This window comes from Sinocyclocheilus anshuiensis, unplaced genomic scaffold, assembly GCF_001515605.1.
Source record: "Sinocyclocheilus anshuiensis isolate Anshui unplaced genomic scaffold, SAMN03320099.WGS_v1.1 scaffold126, whole genome shotgun sequence".
NCBI lineage: Eukaryota > Metazoa > Chordata > Actinopteri > Cypriniformes > Cyprinidae > Sinocyclocheilus > Sinocyclocheilus anshuiensis.
This window is the reverse complement of record NW_015546026.1, coordinates 685945-705942: the sequence shown is the minus strand read 5'-3', so window position 1 is coordinate 705942 and position 19998 is coordinate 685945. Positions and strand designations below refer to the sequence as shown.

The window sequence follows — 19998 nt, the reverse complement described above, 5'->3', positions numbered from 1 at the left end:
TGTTTCGAAAGGTAGGCATAGGCATCTTCATTATTCTACCTTTATGCCAGCATTAAAAATATGCTTAAAATGAAAAAGGCATTTCTAGAATGCTTTGCATCAAAGTTAAATTTAATTCAGTATACTGATGGATATTAATAAAATATATATTTATGCATAGTTTTATTTAGCGCTATGTGTAAATCATGCTGTGCCTGTAGAACAGTTTGACCACTTTTAAGGTTCCATGATGGAAGACAGACAGCTCACTGTTCACTCACTATATTGCTAACATCAGGGGAGGCTCCATTCTGCAGTAGTAAAAGAACAATGTTGAGGTGACCCATGAAGGCTGCCACATGGATTGGTGTGAGACCAGACTAGAGAGAGAGAGAGATGGAGAGATGACAACGACATCAGCCTAATTATCTAAATCAAATAAATCATCAACACACATCATCTACTAACTGTTTCTACCAAATAAGCACAACATGCACATATGAATATTAAGTATATACTGGTATTGTTATACAATTAACAAAAAGCAAAAAAAAAGCCTCTAACACTAGCTTGCTCTATTCCTTTTCTATTATATCTGTTTTCTTTTTATTTATTATATACTTAAAAAAAAAGTGCTACGTGTCAGGATCATGGACCTGTTTTGCCCGTTTCTGTTCCTGTTTTCCCTTACTTGGTCATGTTCCTGTCCTCGTTCAGTCTAATTAGTTTGATTATGATCCCATGCACCTGTTTCCCCAATCATCCCCTGTATTTAAGTCTATGCCTTTGCGTTCTGGTTTTGTCGGGTCTACTTGTTATATTTGTGTGTTTCCTGCCGTTCCCAGTGTTGGATGTACCCTGTGTGTGGATTATATTAAAGACTGTTTCGTTTATTCCACATCTCCATCGTTCCTCTCTGACGCAAAGTGTGACAGAAGACCCGACAGATAAACAGTTTCCTCTGTGTGTTCCCTCCGTTTTTGTTTCCGTTTTTTCCTCAGTGTTTTGTTTCCGTTGTGTCCATGGATCCCCTCCTTCGTCCGGAATATCTCCTCCTCCTGCTGGAGCAGACTGTTCCTGGTCCTCGCCAACCTCTCCAGCTACCCGGACGATGCGCTCTGTGCGTTCTATGACGCCAGTTTAAACTCCGTGTACAAAGCCCCATCGTCCGAGGAAAACTCTCGAGCAAATTTTGCTGCATTTGTGGAGTGGACACTGTCCCGAGGGGGATCTCGCCAGTGCCACCCCGGACCCAGTGCCCAGCCCACCATCTCCTCGCTGCACGGAGCGCATGCTAGAGCCCACCGCTGATGGAGAGCCAGAGCCCACCGCGACCGACGAGCCATCGCCGCATGGCGCTACAGTGCTGAGGATCGCCGTGGAGCTGGAGCTGCTGAACTCGTCAGACCAGGTGCGAGAGCCAGCAACCACGCCCGCCTCGAGGGAGAGTGCCGCGGACAGTGAGAGTGCGGAGAGGAGCTCCGCTGCCTGTGCCGTGGCTGACGGTGAGCTGATAATGGAGCGGGGTGACTGGAGAGCAGAGGGAGACCTTATAGACTTGTATATTGACTTGCCCCCTCTCCTCCCTCATTGTTCGGAGCCCTCTATTACCCCTGTTTCCGTGACCAGCCCAGAGTGGGCTGCGGTTCCCACGTCCTGCCCAGAGAGGGCTCCAGTTTCCATGTCCTGCCCAGAGGGGGCTCCCGTTCCTGAGTTAAGCCCTGAAAGCCCGAAGGCTCACAAATGCCCGCTCTCCCACCCACTCCTGCCTCCTCCTCCGCTGTCGTCTGGCAGACCTTCTGCTCGCCCTCAGCCCACCATCTATACTGTGCGAGCTCTGCGGGACTGCTATCCTCCAGCGTCACCGTGGCTGGAGTATCCCTTGACTCCGCCTCCAGCCTTTAAGCCCCGGACTCCGCCTCGGCCCGTTGACCCATCGGCTCCACCATGGCTCCTAGCTCCCTTCTCTCCTCCGTGGCCCGGCAGTCCACTAGCTCCGCCGGGCTCCCTCGTCCCTCCAGCACCGCCTTGGTCTGGCGTCGACCATCCTGCGCCTCGGGACTCCACTCCTCCGACTGCGCCTCGTCCCTTCATCCCTCCGGCTCCGTCAGGCTCCTTCATCCCTTCAGTTCCTCCTCAGTCCTCTGTCACTCCGGCTCCACTGCGGCCTTTCGGATCCACACCTCCGCGTCAGTTGCCGGCGCCATCTACTCCGCCTTGGCCATCCGGATCCTCCCCGTCGCCCTGGCTCATCGGCTCTCTGTCTCCGCCTCGGGCTCCTCCGCCACCTGCTCCGCTGCCGTTGGTCGGCCCCCTGGAGTCGGCGGCCATTGCTCCTCCATGGCTCCTCCCTCCGTCGGCTCCACCTCCCTCCACCGCCATCATGGCTGTGGCCTGGGTCCTGCTTGGCTCCTCCTGCTCCAAGCCCTTCCTGTCTCCTCCCTGGTTCCTTCCTCCTGCAGTACCCCCCTGGACTCTGTCCGCCGGCCCCCCGGGTGTCCGTCCTCCTCCGGAACCTCCTCTCCGCGAGGACACGCCTTCCGGGAGGGGGGCGATATGTCAGGATCATGGACCTGTTTTGCCCCTGTTTTTGTACCTGTTTTCCCTTATTTGGTCATGTTCCTGTCCTCGTTAAGTCTAGTTAGTTTGATTATGATCCCATGCACCGGTGTTTCCCCAATCATCCCCTTTATTTAAGTCTATGCCTTTGCGTTCTGGTTTTGTCGGGTCTACTTGTTATGTTCGTGTGTTTCCTGCCGTTCCCAGTGTTGGATGTACCCTGTGTGTGGATTATATTAAAGACTGTTTCGTTTATTCCACGTCTCCATCGTTCCTCTCTGAGGCAGAGTGTGACACTACGTGTACTGGGTTAGGCTAACTGAGACTTGTCATAGCACTTGCATATTGCTCTTTTGTTGATTTTGATTGCTTCCGTTGTCCTCATTTGTAAGTCACTTTGAATAAAAGCATCTGCTAAATTACTAAATGTAAATGTATTGTGATTATATTGATATACATTATTGATCAATAAAATCAATAGACCCTAAACAGATCTATTGTGTTCTGAATCTATGTTTTTCTATGCTGACTGTGCAGGAAGAAATTATGGAATTGATCAGAATGTGGTAAAATGTTAAACAAAGCTGAAACCAAACATTTATTAGTAACTTTCAGTATGTATGTAACCCTTGTTCCCTGAGTAGGGATTAGAAGCTGCATCAGTAGCTGACACTATGGAAACATTTGGTCAGTCACAAAATGGTGATTTTGCCCAAATTTCCAATAAGTCATAAATAAATGTCCTATTCAAGCGTGCAGAAACAGGATGCCATACGGTTCTAAAAAACCCATCAGGACACATTTGGCAGAAGTCTCCATGTTGGCAGATGGACAGAGAGATGTGTCAGGTGCTCTGTCACTGAAGCCTGTGACATAGGGCTCTGAATGGCCAAGTGTCTGTCCGAGCCTAAATGAGATGATACGATCACCTGAGAATGTGCTGGAGGGAGAGAGCCTGCAACGTCTCTAACTGTGTCATGAGGGGTATAAACATTTTTGGACTGGACCTTGAGCCCAGCATGAATGATCGGGGCACCGCTTGATGGAAATACAACGTCGCAGGCATATGGGAAGAGGCATCACTGCAAAAAATGGCTTATCTTACTTAGTATTTTTGTCTTGTTTCTAGCCAAAATATCTAAAAAAAATCTTAAATCAAGATACTTTTACTAGATAAGCCAAATTACTTAAGATATTTAGTCTTGTTTCCAGTGGAAAAAAACTAAATTAAGCGCATTTTGCTTAAAACAAGTAAAATTATCTGCCAGTAGGGTAAGTAAAATACTCTTGTCACAAAGACCTGGAAGACTTATCAGCCAGGTCAAGGCCCAATGCATGGTTGCTGGACACACACCCCAGCCTTTCGGAGGGAGAGGGTAGACAATATCAAAACTCTTCTGCTCCTCTTTATGACACTAGAGAATACGGCAAGAACAACCTGCAGACATTACAAGCTCTCAAGTGTGTAAAGGAATGCTTTATGAGTGCTGAGTGCTGCTTTGCCATGTGGAATTTCTTGATGACAGCACTGACCATGTTGCAGAAAAGCACAAACAGAGACACTGGACAGGGGCATTGAGCAATCTCTGTGAGATTGAGCCACAGATGCATCTTTGTCGCAAAACAAACCTGCAGTGGAGAGACTGACTGTGCAAACCATATGATTTGTGACTCGAAGCACCAGATCAGCGGCACACCGGAGCTGTTTGACTGCCTCAGGGGCCCCTTTGAACATATCCTTAAAGACGTCCTGTTAGCACGCCTGTAGTACCGCCATGGCCAGCAGCCATGTAGGACTTGCTAATCAGGAAAGACGTAGTCCTACGAGGATTAGATGGAACGGTAGGTTTTGTTTTCAAAGATAGGACCAATGACGGTGTGAAATTTCCTAGGAAAGGAAATAACCTTTGAAATATCCATATACCCTTGCTCCACTAAACCCATGATGGTGTTAAAGTCAGAAGTAGCCGGATTAGTGATACGATCTGAAAACAGCTGCTTTGAAGTTCTTGATGACTCATTATGGAAATCTAGAATGTGGATGCAAATTACAACCAAGCATAAAGCACTCATCCAACTTGGACCGCTCTTCCTGCTGGTCAGTATCTAGCCAGTTCAGCTTTAGCCTGTCCAAAGCACATGAAATCACCTTCCCTTACCAAAAAGTAGTATACTTCAAGTTTATTTTATTAAATATTTATATACCGTCTACATAAAGTATACTTAAAAATATACTTGAACTTTTTAAGTATACTTTATGTAGAAGGCATATAAATATCAGTGTACTATTCTAGCTTCATGCATTCTTTTTTTAAACACTTGAATGTGGTTACGTTTCATAAATAATTATAATAAAAAGAAATAAACAACATTTTGAACAAAAAGCTGAAAAAAAGACTATGAATTGGATTCAGAACGATAATCAAAACGTAGATAGAGTCGATCAACACCTCAACGCTTGACAGTCATTATTACCTCTTCATTGGTCGACATTACATCAACTTTAAACATTTTGATACTGTTTTATGTCTGATGATCGTGTTTGATTACATGTGGAAGCATCTGTTGTTTCGGTTTCTTCTTCACTTGTGTTTTTTGGAAATTCTGTACAGAAAATGTGTACTAGCGCCCCCTACAGTATAACAATGAAAACACAGATTCTAGGAACACAAGTATAGCTCAAATATATTTAGACTTTTTCTAAGTAGGCTATAAGTCAAGTATACTTAAATGTCATTTTAAGTATATTTCTGAGAAGTACATAAAAAGTAGACTAAAAGTATACTTTCCTATTTTTTAGTTTAAAAGAAGTATGCTAATAGCACACTTGAATAAACTTCTTTTTCATAAGGGTTAGTCAGTTCTTTAAAGGCAAAAGAAGGCCACCTCAGAAACAGAGTGATTCTGATCTTCCATCCGTCCTTAAAAATAAAGTGCGCCGAGAGCGACACACTTTAACTCAAAAGTTGTCACAGTGCACAAATTCAGAAATGCCACCGACGCTAGTGCTATTTGAGTGAACCTATGAAAGGGAACTGCAGAGCTTTCTGAAAAATTCTGCACAGATTCTATGCAGGCTTATTGAAGATTCTGGCAAATCACTAAACTGAATAAATAACTGAAACTTTGTAAATACATATTATTATATCAAATGAGACAAGATACCTCCATGATGTTCGTATGGGAGTGTTAGTCTCTGTGCTCATACCTCAGTGATAGCTTGAATGAATGCTCCATACTTGATCAAGAGCTCCATCACTTTGACTCTGTTTTTCTTACAGGCAATGTGTAGAGGAGTGAAACCATTCTAAAAAGAAGCAAACAAGCAAGAAAGTGTAAGATTATTAAAAGCTTTATAGAGGAAACAAGACCCACAATAAGAAGAATGCATGTACCAATGCTCGAGCATTCGGGTTGGCTCTCTTGTCTAATAGAAGTTTGGTAACTCTGTAGTGACCACAGTGGGCGGCAACATGGAGGGCTGTCAGGTAGTCCAGTGTGACATCATCAACAGGTGCCTTGTGCTGCAGCAGGTGTTTGACACACTCCACATGGTCACCCTGCGCTGCCATGTGGAGTGGAGATAAACCGTTCTAGACACAACAAGAGTAAATTGAAAAAGAAAGTCAGAGAAAACTTTTTCATTGACACATCCCATATTAGTCTGTATGTGTTTGGTAATGTAAAACATTTTGAAACTTTGAAACTTTAGGAGAGACAAAAGAAAACTGTTTTTGGTATGGGATGGGTTGAGTTGTAAATAATGTAAAGTAATGCATTACATTATTGAGTTACTCTTACTCAAAGTAACTAACCAGATTTTGCAGCATTTAGAATTTAACTGACAGTTTCTGAAATTTAAAAAAAAATTAATTAAATTAAAATAATTTCACAATGTATTTCATGTTTACTATGATTTACCAATACATATTATCAGAAACACAACACCATATCATTAGATAATATTAATAATAAATTTTTTTGATATGCCTATCGAAATTTGCATTTATTTCATTTATGTTACTGTGTTGAATTTTTTTGAAACTGCTATTTCTTGGATTAACTTTTTCTTATATCAGCTGGTTGAGGCAATCTCTCATCCACAACAATAGTACTTACTAAATACAAAGTATTTTTTTTTTTTTTCTGTGGATAAGTGATTACTTGCATGCAGTGATTATGCATCATTAGATGTTGCACTGCTTACAGTGTTGACAGCTTTGATGAGTTTGGTAGTGTGTATTTGTACATGTTGCAGTGTATACAAAATGTCATGTTATGGGAAGGGAAAGATTTTCAAACTTATAACAGACATTACTTAGTAATTTAGGTATTAGGGTGTAATTTCAAACAGTAACAAAGCTTTACCCTTTACCTTTACCTTCAACAACACATTACAGTTAACGTCCAGAATTTATATTTATTATTACACAAAAAACAATAGCATGTTATATTATAAAAGTCATCATTTCGATAGCTACCTTGGTTCTGGCCAGCATAGGGGCTCCTCTCTCCAATAAGAGCTCCACTGCTGTGTCATGCCCACTTCTTGCTGCGCAGTGTAAAGGTGTGAGGCCATCCTGCAACACAAACATTCTCACCTTAAGGTCTCATCAGTAATTTCATTACAAAGCACTTTGGAACTCGAAAAAAATCACAAATGTGACGTTATCTACATGTAAATTCTCCTTAACCCCTACACTCTCAACCATAGTCTCTCTCCTGTATCTTTTACACTCAGTGTATTCATCATTGCTTATAGCACATAAAAAGCACTGCTGAAGTCAGTAACAACAGAGCATGAAAGGGGTGTGTGTGTGTGTGTGTGTGTGCGTGTCTGTGTGTGTGTGTGTGTGTAGAGGATGATACATCAGACACTGCAGGAGGGAGACTACAGAAGAAAGGGACAGAACACAACCAGCTGGACTCCACACTGCAGTCAAAATCTGAAGAAGAACACAGCCGGTCATGGCTTTAATCAGACCACACAGACACACACACACACACACACACAGCTACAGTGACTCATCATCACCAGTGACTGCACATAGGAATTGTGGTTTCCACTAATATTAAGTTTACAATTCATCCAAAAACAAATCTGTGTATTTGAATATATAAATACACATATTTGTATCATTTTAATATTTTGGCAAATTAAAGCCTATAAAGTTTAACTGGATGATGTAATTAAAATGGGATTATAACAATGCATGTAACAAAGGCTTTAAAGACTTCTGACTGCTTATTAGATCTTCTGACTGCTTATTGGATTGAGACTTTCAATTAATGAAGGTTCCAGTAGGCCTTCATGTGATGATTTTGCATGTTTTCCCTGTGTTTGCATGGGTTTCCTTCAGGTGCTCTGGTTTTCTGTACAAGTCAAAGACATGTAGGTCAGGGGAACTGGTGACACTAATTTGCTTATAGATTCAGAGTGTGAATGTGTTTGTCTGTGTTAGCCCTGTTATGAACTGGTCATCCATTCCCTGCATTTGGCCCAAGATAGCAGTTAGCAGATACAAGGTTTATTTTAATCATTTATTTTATATTAGTTATTTATTTTCAATAAGAAAGGTCATCCTGTGTAAAATGTGCCAAAACAATGTGCTGATAATTCTGCTGGTGGTGCAGACAGGAGCAGTCAAAGTATAAAGAGAGTTTCTTAATTTCAATAGGTAATTTTTACTGTTTATTAAGTAGTTTGAAATGAAGCAGATTACACTTTTAAGAGCAACTTTTAAAAAAACATAAACATAAATTCATAAATTAGATCTAAGCATAGCATACCTTTTTTCTATTGTTAACTGACATCTGGCTTATATCAGACTCATAAAAATGCTAGCCATCTCAGCTATGTGTATACACTATGTACAAAACAAAAGTGCAAACAAATTGTTACTAACCCTTGTTTTGGCATCAATCTGAGCCCCTCTGTCCAACAGCAGATGAACCATATTAGTGTTTCCCCTCTTAGACGCAACATGTAGTGGTGTGATCCCATTCTGTACAGACAAAAGAAACAAATATTTTAAAAAATGCATGTGATGTGTTGTCTTAAAATGTGTTGTCAGAAATTAATTGAATCTTTATATATTTTATGGATTTCTTTTTATCTAATGTAAAATCACAAGCTTCGCCCAGGGATGCGGGAAGTAGGGGTGCTGAGTGGGCTGCAGCACCCCCTGATTTCACATGGTTGCAAATGCAACGCCAGGTTTGTTCATTTAAATTTATTCAGTTTTAGCATTTAATAATTTATTTGTAATGATCTCTGAAATGTAAATTGTAAGTGTGCTATAATAAACCCATGTTTATCTTTATAAACATGATTAATTTTACTTGTGATGTTTTCTATATGGCATGATAGAAATCGCCCCCCCCCAACACGGACACACACAGCACCCCCAACCGAAAGCATCTTCCCGCGCCCCTGGCTTCGCCTAAAATGTTTACAACTTGGATTGCACATCATGCCCAATAAAAATTAAAATAAAATACATTTGTAATAATTTCCCTAACTATATAATTTCAGATAGTTGTTAACTTTGGTCTCAACTCTCATCAGGTTCATATATATATATATATATATCTTTTTTTTTTTTTTTTTTTCCTCTCAGTGACCATTTAGCCCTTTTTAAAAGAAAAAAAAAAAAGTGACGTGACGTGACATGACATGTGGCCAAGTATGGTGACCCATACTCGGAATTAGTGCTCTGCATTTACCCATCCAAAGTGCACACACACAGCAGTGAACACACACACACACCGTGAACACACACCCAGAGCAGTGGGCAGCCATTTATGCTGCGGCGCCCGGGGAGCAGTTGGGGGTTCGGTGCCTTGCTCAAGGGAACCTCAGTCGTGGTATTGAAGGTGGGAGAGAGTGCTGTACATTCACTCCCCCCACCTACAATCCCTGCCAGTACGAGACTCGAACCCACAACCTTTGGGTTATGAGTCCGACTCTCTAACCATTAGGCCACAACTTCCCTTGTCAAGTTAATTTAAATTCTTAGTTTGTGTATTGTATCTTATTGTGTTATTATGAAGTAGCTTTAATAGTAAATGTACAAGTGCTTAAGGAAGTCAAGCTCATGTACATGTATGTAAAAGCTGTAAACACTCACCCTTGCAGTGAAGTCCACAGCAGCCCCTCGATTGAGGAGCAGTGTTGCAACATTTACGTTTCCATAGTGAGCAGCGATATGCAGGGGTGTGAATCCACTCTACAAAAAGAATAAAAAGGGAATGGGGCACAAGAAGAAAATAAAATAAAAAACATGAGATATAAGACAACATTCCTACAATGCTTTAGAGCCAAGCTGTCAATAAACACAGATCTGAAAACAGCTAACCTCGCCTATACAACCATGTTAACTTACAATTAAAAAGCTGGTTTCAGATCTGCAATTAGTGGCATCTTCAACTCCAGCCAAAAACTGCAACCCTGACATTATCTTGTTTTAATAGACTACATTAGCATGCAGCAATCACATAAAAGTACAAAATGGACAATTATGAAAACGGATTGAGCTCCTTGTTGCCTTAAAGGCACCTTTGGTCCCATGTGAAGAAGTCTGAAAAGAAACCTTAAACTTGAATTTTGACAACTAACACACAAAAACATACACATATAAACTTTAAGAGAGGTCAAACTTCTAGACGCAGGCATGCAAACAAATAAATATACTAAAATTACAAATAAATCAACTTAAAATAAAGAGAAAGCTGTTTACAGAACATAACAAAAGACAAACAAAAAAAAACATTTCAGATTACATACAGTTTTAGTATAATGAAAACAAGGGGAACTTAATCAAAGAAAAAGACTAAAGAAAACATAAAAGTATCAAAAAACAAAAGTGCAGTATGCAGATAATATCAGTAATAAAATCATGTCTGGACTATAAGAAGGTAAAGATTGTAGAGGAGTTTGAATATGTGAAATTCTTGCCTTACCTTCCCATTCTGAAAGTCACGGTCCGATTTAATGTGAAAACATCATTTACAAAAGTGTGAAGAATATATTGACTGTGTGAAACACGTTCAAAGCTGGTGCAAAATCAAATATGCGATGCAGCATGCTGTGCAGTGGATAATTACATTAAAACCTAATAAAAACTTTGCAAACAGCAAATTGCCTGCAAAGGTTAAAGAAATCCGATAATTTCGAAGTACATAATTATATAGACCACTAACTACAAAACCTTCCTCCTGAACATACTTTTGTAACATGTATGATATTGCATTGAGCTGGTAGCATTCATACATCCAGCTGTGTATCACATAATAATAATTCCATCAATAATAATAATATCAATAGTATTCATAATCATATCAAAACATCATAACTGATAACGCTAACACAACAACAGTTTAAGAATTTATATGCCACCTGCAAACATTCAAACATTATTTCTGGTGGATGTATGGATGTTGAAAAAGAATGATTAACCCCCCTTAGCACAGCCTATATATATTATATTATTAAAGAGCTTAATGCAATCACACTAATGCGTGCTGGAAGTCAAGCAATTGTTGTTCAAAGGCAAATTCATGCCACTGGGGTCTATTTGACCTTTAGGTAAGAGTAATGAAATAAATGTCCATTTCATTAAAATCATGTGACTCGCTTCCCTAGGCTTGTGTAGGCTTATATTTCAGTAAAGGCAGCAAGCAAAGCCAATATAAGACAGTGCTGTGCACTTGTCTGAATATTTTTTATTAATTTATTAGAAACTAAAGAATTTAAAAAGACTGCTAAATTGATAATAAAACATTAAGACAATGGACGTGAATAATAATAATAATAATTTTATATATATATATATATATATAATTTCAACTCAACTGAGCATGCAGTACTCTTGCATTAACAGTTATGTTAAAGTGCCCTTGCAGCTTAAAAAATCAGCAGCAATCATGGCACTAGATATAACATATAACATTCTCATTCAATACAGTTTACAAATAAAACTGAAATTTCTGATGTGACATATGCAAAGGGGTTTGGATGATGCTGTGAATGAGACTAACCAGCCATGCAAAGGTTCAAAAGAACTAAAAATGCTGAGCGAACAAACAGAAAAGCTCAATTCTACATGACAAACAGAGGACCAAAAATGAATACAATAAATCAATAGTTTTTATTTGCAAAAAAAAAATGAGGAACTAGATAAATATCTCTACCTCAGTTGTCCTATTGACCATCATCTGTTGCAGCAAAACAGGAAAGGAAATAGGCTTGTTATATTTCACTCAAACACATTTGGGGTCGATAGCGGCAGCATGCAAATTGTGCCAGAGAAGCAAGAGGTCTTCATTTTTCTCTGAGGGACCATATCTATTACCCAGCCTGCCACTAGAAACCCATTCTTAAAAGTAAACTATGACGAACGGTATGAAGTCACGTGACCACTCAAATCACATTATTTCAGTAATAACTCCTATTATCGCTTTCTGTTGCAAAATAAATTAACCCTTGTAATACACTGTGAATGCTGTGGTTTTATGGTGGTCTTGGCTCAAGAATTTGCTTTTGTGTGATGCTGTATGTCAATAGCTATCAAAAGACAGGACTACTAGCAAAACATAGACAAAATCACACATTCACACATCTGATGATTAAACATTAATTAATTTGATGTTCTATATTTACAGGAATCTGTATGAGATATTGCAAATTAGGCTAGACTAAAACTAGCTTATGTGCCTCAAAAGTAGGGCTGGACGATATGGCCAAAATTTATATCACGATATAGTGTCACATGAGAAAATAAATAATTTTGCCTTACTGATGCAGTAGCCTATTTAATGCGGGTGCGGTTCAGGTCGCGGTCTTTATGACAAACGGGTCGGATACAGAATTAAATTGGTGCTGGCTGCTGTCGGATAACGGGTCGGGTGTTCTGTTGTGTACTGCGGATGCAGGTTTACCTAACAGGACCCGTGCAGGACTCTGCTTTAAACTGCTTTGCGTCTCTCCGTCAGATAACCTCACGTGCAAGATGCGCCATTTACGGGTAGTTCCCGGTATTTCCCTAAACCGACACACATCAATTTATTTTTATTTTTATTTGTTTTTTATTTTTTTTCAGTTTGCGAAAATGTTTTTTGAAATATCGAAATATCGGAAATGTGTTTAAAAATCATATCACCGTTATTGAAAAAAATTATATCGCGATACATACAGATATTGAATTATTGTCCAGCCCTACTCAAAAGTTGACAACAGTAATACATAAATATAAACATTTCATATGACATTTAAGCCAACAAATGTCTAAAATTCTTTTTTAAATGAATCACTTAACTATTTTGGTTTTAAACTGAAACTAAAATTAAACTGGCACATTTTTCATCATCAGAAACATTCTGAATGTTGCATGTTTTACTTTGAACTAAAATTAAAACAACACTTATAGTATAAATCATTGGCCATTTTAAAGAAAAATAAATACCTCTATTAGCATTTCAAAAAAAAAAAGAGAAAACATTCGGTCTCAAACACAAACACACACAACAGACATGCATGCACACTTTCACACAAATGTAGGCTGCGCGTCTGTGCACATTCATTTTGCAAGTGCATGCTGTTTCTGCATATTTACAGTCAGTTATGGCATACACTAAGAAGTGAATGTTTTTACGACTGATAAAATAAAGTAATGGGTAAGTAGATAAAACAGTGAAACCCGGATAGCGTCAGGATGGAAACACAGGATGCAGGCACATTTATACTGGAGAGAGAAACAGAGAAACGCAGAAAGACAAACACAGACAACAGATTTCATCTGGCACAATAATGGAAGACACTAAAAACATCCTGAAACCACTGCAAGTCACATACAAACACAACCATAAACAAGACAGTTTTACAAGAACAATGTGACAAGATGCTGAATCTGTAACGGTCTGTTAGTAGCGACATGCAGAGTAGGGATGGGAATCTTAAGGTATTAAATTAATCTGATGATTTGTTTCAATTGGTGCTAACAGTATACCTAAACATACAAAAACTACTATTTTAACATCAGAGTTTTAAATTAAACTACCAGTTATTACGACAAAACTGTTCTGAATGTGTAACTACCAATTCAATTACTGAGCAAGTCATTAGTCTGATTCAAACTGCAATTGTAGTCACATGCAAAGCATGCAAAATTACGGACACCACAACTCTCATCGAAACATGCAGCTTTTAGGTTTGTGTATTTTTTTTTCCAATTCAGCTGAGAGATTGATCAAATGTCTTTGCACAGGTCAGAGATCACAAAAAAAGATTTGTTTAACAGTGCCCCTGTCCCCTGGGAAACTGTAATGTTTGCTAAAAATGTGTATGCAGCAGAATCCTGACAGTTCTGTTCAAATGGAAGTCAACGGAGGAAATACCTTTAATCAGTTTAACCTTTAAAGTTTAGAAGGTTGATTTTTTTTTACAGTGTTAGCATGCACCCAGTGAGAACAATGATAGATGTGTTGTTAGATGAAGTTGTCTTTGTATTATTTCACAGTACCCAGTCTATATCTAAAATAATATCCCATTTAGACTGCAAGCCTGCTAAAACGTGAAAAAGAATGAAGATGTATAAGAACCGTTACCAGAACAAATCTTGGGTCCCAACACTAATGCAGAGATTGGTAAATCCCACCAAGGCCACACTCACTGTTATTATTCATAATGACAATATTCATTACCAATAAACCTTCTTTTTACATTTTGAAGCCAAATTTCAATTTGGATTTCAATATATATTTCCTTATATTTCCTTCCACCCTTGAACATACTACCCTCAGCTCTGCCCATGTTCCGCCCATATTTACCTTAGACTGTACATCGGCATTGTGGTCATTTTGGAGTAGCAGGGCAGCAGATTTCGTGTCGTCCTTTCGGGCTGCAATGTGCAAGGCAGGCAGACGTACTTTGCCCTTTGTGTCATTCTCTAAAAGGATGGACACCACCTGATTATGGCCTTGTTGCAGTGCAATAGCTAGAGGTGTGAAGCCATCCTGCGAAAAGAGAAAAACAAATATTTCAAATAATGCACTTAACCTTGAATTATGCCAATAATCTTGACTTAATCAAATACTTTAATAGTATTTGGATGCTATCTGGGTATACTTTAAGGATAAGGTTATGGTGTAGTTCAGGGTTAGGGGTAAATATTTGTTACAGCATGTAGGCAATCAGCACTTTGCCATCAGCAAAGAAATCTTTAGGATCAGCTGTGGGGCTTTTTTTCAAAATTTATCATTCTATACAATTTTAGAAGCACTTGAACTTTTTACCTCTGTTGCGGTGCTCTGGTTTCCACCATTCTCCAAAAGATAGCGCACCACATCTAAATGGTTTTCTTGAGAAGCCATGTACAGGGGAGTGAATCCATTCTATAAGAGCACAGATTTTAATGGTTTTTATTGTATTTATTTATTTATTTTTTGCTTTTGCTTGAACTTTTGCTGGCATAAATGTCAAACTTGTTCCTACCTGAGATTGTGCATTAATGTCTGCTCCCCTCTTGACCAGGATCTTTACAACCTCTCCTTGTCCTGCTAGTGAAGCGATGTGGAGAGCTGTATTTCCTTTCTGTGAGCCAAACAAACACGTTCATCATTTACTCAGACGTTTCTCTTAAAATCGCATGCCACAAATGATATCAGGGATGTGCCCAAAGCTGAATACCTTATTTAGAAAGGCATGGATAATAACTTCAAAACATGTTACAAAAACTATTTGTTAAATACAATCACTCCTTGTTATTGCTGGACAACAATGCTAGGTCATATTTTAGATAAGTTTCTGAATTTGCAATGCAATATTGAGTGTGCAAAGTAATTAGAACAAAATTAGCGCAGCACGATCAGCCATTTAGCCATTTCTTTATATTGTGCATCAATCAGAAATCAAGAAAAACATCAACTGAGATACTGTACAATACATATTTTCTATTATTTGATTTGTCTTATTGGATGTTTAAATCCTTCCAAGAGAGACATATGATAGAATGCTTCTCTGTCCATTTAATTAGCTCTGGCGCAGTGTGCCGCTTGTCTGGCATACAACCGGCTTAACAAATTGCAGTAAACTGTCTCAGTTACAAAGTAATGTGCTTATGATTACAATAACATCAAGCAACAATAATGAACTGTTTTTGCACAGCTAAAATAATTGCAAGCGGCTGACAGCAGATGTCTTGCACATTCATGTTTAAAATGGCTGCATCCACTCTTACATGCTGTAAATATATTAAAAATTAAAAACGGAATCATTTCAACAGATCTAGTCTTCGCATCTGTTTGTTTCAGGTTTGAATTAGGTCTCCTGTGATGGAGTAGAATTGGCCAGGTGGCGCTGTGTGTGCCGTAACTGCTTGATGCTCTACCCTGGATGTATCAATACCAATGTTCCACATCCATTTGTCCTTTGTGTCAGAGCATGAGCATGTGAGGTATGTCACAAATAGAATGTGCCATTCAGTGTAGACAGTATCACTGATCATAAGGGGCTATTGTTTTTTGTAGTTTAGACCAATAGGAGTTGTTTCCTTTAGAAAACAGATAAACAGACTGTACTAAAGAGCTAACCTTAACCCTTTATTTAGTGTCCAAATATGCCCACTGTATTCCGTTAACTACCCATCCATATTTGAATTCAAGGGGAAATATTTTTGAAACATAAATACATACATAAAGAGATGAATGTTCCTTTGACCATTGATTACCCCTCTTAAATAATGAAGAATATGTGGTGTGGTGAAAATGTATCTGACCACCATATGCAGCGACATTTATTTGAAAGAAAACTCAAAAAGCAATAAAACTTTGAAGATATTTTGAAGTACACTTTAGAAGTGTGGAAGCTTCTACACAAAATTCCATAAATGATATATCCCAAAACAGTTAACAGAGCTTTTCATGAATACATGTCTAGTAGCCTGAAGGAGCCTTAGTGGTCCTGCCTTTCAGCTCTTGTCATACTGACTGAAGTACCATGCCAGTCTGTCACAGAAGGAAAGCACAGCCTCAAAATTTCTATATTTAAAATGACAAAGTTGTTGTTTTAATACATCTCTATTGCACATACTTCTTGTCTATAAACATGAATTTAAGCAGTAGCACAGCATGAATGTCAAAGGGACCTGACAGCCTGAAATAAGAACTGATATTCAAATGTCAATGCTGACATGTTTCCCCCCTATTCATTTCGTGTATTTACAGGTGTTGGGTTGGTGATTGAACGGTTGGGAAGTGTTGTTAAGACTATTTCAAGCTGTCAGGAAAACGATAATCTGTGCATGGTTTTGATCAGCATTAATTTACACAAAGCCATTCCTAGAAAATTCCCAGAAACGTCCCTCACAGAGTGCCAGTGCTGCAGAGCTAGAAACCATTCGCAAGTGATCTACAGAGTTGCTAGCATACTTTTTAAAGCACAGCATAATGTTACACCATTTTTATTTGTAAACTTGAGTTGTAGCTTCCGGCCAGTCTCTGTAAACCTTAACACAAGTACCATTCATATTTTTCTTGAGAAACTCTACCTTGGTTGCAGAATCAACTGAAGACCCCCTGCCCAGCAGCTCCTGGACCATGTCCACATGTCCTTCCTTTGCTGCCAAGTGCAAAGCGTTGAGGCCATTCTGTGGAGGTCAGAGACAGAAGTTAGTACTTCATTCTCTACTAAAAGCAAACATTAAAGGTAAGCATCATAAAAACGATGTACTGGCGAAAGAAGACTCAAGTATACCTCCTCATCCATTCCCAAGGTATGTTTTCTGTCTTTGAGATTACAAACTCAAAATATGCATGCATTAAAGAGAGTTAAATGTGCCAGGAGTTGTTTAATGTCAGGTTTATCCTATTAAACGCAATGTGCAGCGATTGCAGTCTCAAAAAAGTTTTATAAAGAGGTAGTAATAAAATGACTGTCGCAAGCTAGCAGTTGACTACCTCTGGCTACCTTAAAAGACAGTGCAATCTTAAAATCACACTGACATGTGGGATCTCTTTGGCAACCAATCACTGACACAACCTTTGATAATGCAATGAAGTACCTAGAAATCTAACTGTCTACACCTCGCTTTCAACAACCTAATTTGGAAAGCACAGTATGCTTTTATTATGTCATTATTTATAGAAACACTACCTGTCAAAGGTTTGGACATGTCTTGTTCTTTTTATTATCATTTTCCATATTTTATATTAATAGAAAAGCAATCAAAACTAGAAAATAACACAAATGTAATTTGTGTAAATGCATTGGAAATATGTGATGAATATGTAGTGATATAACATGAATAAACAGTTTTTAGAATTAAACAAAAAACGTTCAACACTTTTCCCATATGCTCCTCTCAATCACATCCAAGCCAAATGAAGAGTACTTCTTGAATATATCATGTAACAAATGCTGTAAACTGTTCTCTAGACTCAGGGGGTGGCTCAATTTACAACTTGTCTTATGCAACCCTGTGAAATTACTGCTTGTTAAAAGCCACAGTATGAGCTGTTATTGTACATTTAAATGGGAACATGCTAGATTAAACAGAACTGTCTGTTTTCATTTTATTTAAAGGGACTTTATGTAGAATTCAGAACCCCTTGTTATTAGTGACACCGGTGGCCGTTCAGTGAGTTGCAGCCAGCAACTTATTTGCTCATTCTCAATATTACTCTGACAACGCTGCGTTAGCGTGCAGCATTCAGCACTCCATCAGTTTTTGCAAATAAATACGTATTATTATTATTATTATTTTCTTTAAATGTTGTCTAAATGTGTCTTACTTGCTATTAAACATTTTCAAACTAAACTTGCTAACATTACCTCTTATCCTTCTTAAATTATATTTCTATCGCTGATGAAAAACATCCTTTCTGTCACAACCTTTTGATTTTCACAGCAAAAACGTCCCAAGTCCTTCACATAAATTAGTCTACAGGCTTTTATAGACAACCTAGGAAGTCAGGAAAGGTCCTAATGTTTAAGTTTCGTTACAAGCTGTTCACACCTTGGCAATAAAAAATTTATTATTATTTATTTACAAATTCTTACATATAGCCCCTTTAAAATGAATGGGATAGTTAAAACAAGAACAACAACAAAAACTCAAAAATAGACTCTTTAAATGTTCACTGGAATATGTCCAACATTCTTTTTTTTTAACATGGTTTATTTCTTCTTCAAGCTGGTCTACATACAATAGTTGATCAGGTTAACTACTTTGGTGGGGTCAAGGTCAACCTGACAGACCCTTCTGTAGACAATCTCAGATCAGCAACAGCACCATGCACATCTACTATGCTACCCCAAATAAACAGCATGCTAGCCAAAGGAGAAAAAGCCAAAGGACATTCGATACTGCAGACCGAATGGTCATGTGCCTGCTGTTTACCACACTAGGCACACACTGTTGCCATAGCAGAGCTGTTAACAAGCTAACATGCATTGCACGAGGTAGGCACTTGATAATAGAGCTCCTAAAATAGCAACAAACTCTCTGAGGGCATGATGAAGCACCAAGAAATCAGTGGCATGAAATAGTCAAAATTTGGTCTCTCAAAATAATAAACTCAGCAAAAGAAAAAAAGAAAAAAAGAAAGAAAGAAAGAAAAAATAAACAGACTATAGAATACAGAAATATTAAATGTTGCATAAAATATGAAATTATTATTATTTGAAATGTATTATATATGAAACAAAACCCACCAGTAGGTGGCAACATGTCTTAGTAAGTGAACCATAGAAACAAACCAGCTGATTCATTCATGAACGAAACACCACTCTCACCTTGTTCCACACGGGATAAATCTGCCTCTAAAATACACTTCGGTGTGAGAATGATCATGGTCGCCATATTGAAGTGTTGTTCCAAACTTAAGTGATTGAAACTGACCACTTCAAAGGGCCGTTTGATGGGTACAACTGATGGACTCTTGACTTCCATGTTTCTTTGCAGGGACCAGGGCCCGTATTCACAAAACATTTTATCTTACCACTAAGAGTTCTCCTAAATAGCAGTAAAAGTTTTTAGCAAAGAGTTTTCTCTTTAAACCTATTCACAAAGCTGCTGAGACAAACGTTTACTAAGGAATAGAGAGAAGTCTTAAGCTAAGAGGAAGGGCGGGGTTGACCTCGTTGCTATGGATGATGTCAGCATGCTTACTAACTATGCACACAGTGATTGGCTGATAGTGTCTGTCAGAGATTTATTCATATAAATATTTTAGAGTAAAGATAAAGGTTTAAAAATAAAAATGTTGCCACATTTAAATAAAGATTTTAAAATGCAGGCTAAAGTGTCACTAATTAAACAAGTATGTGTTCAGCTAATTGTCAACCTCTTGCATGTATGCTTCTCATAATTAGTGAATATGCATATAAACAGTCTTTTAATAAACAGAGTAGAATAATCACGGCTGATAGTAAGACATGCAAACGTAAAAGAAAACCAAACTGGA

The 19998-nt window shown here is 38.6% G+C and overlaps 1 protein-coding gene across 2 annotated transcripts in view; it reads right to left on the bottom strand.

The window, feature by feature from the left end:
• The window catches only part of ank2b (ankyrin 2b, neuronal), a 128961-nt gene that overhangs the window by 53178 nt on the left and 55785 nt on the right, over positions 1-19998 (bottom strand). For both annotated transcript variants that reach the window (XM_016499760.1, XM_016499761.1), the window contains exons 3-14: positions 17082-17180; positions 15029-15127; positions 14830-14928; positions 14365-14550; positions 11731-11754; positions 10501-10509; positions 9669-9767; positions 8445-8543; positions 7020-7118; positions 5934-6131; positions 5747-5845; positions 261-359 (exon numbers count right to left, since the gene is read on the bottom strand). In XM_016499760.1, the coding sequence (XP_016355246.1) occupies positions 261-359; positions 5747-5845; positions 5934-6131; positions 7020-7118; positions 8445-8543; positions 9669-9767; positions 10501-10509; positions 11731-11754; positions 14365-14550; positions 14830-14928; positions 15029-15127; positions 17082-17180 (1209 nt within the window). The remainder of the gene's footprint in view (positions 1-260; positions 360-5746; positions 5846-5933; positions 6132-7019; positions 7119-8444; positions 8544-9668; positions 9768-10500; positions 10510-11730; positions 11755-14364; positions 14551-14829; positions 14929-15028; positions 15128-17081; positions 17181-19998) is intronic.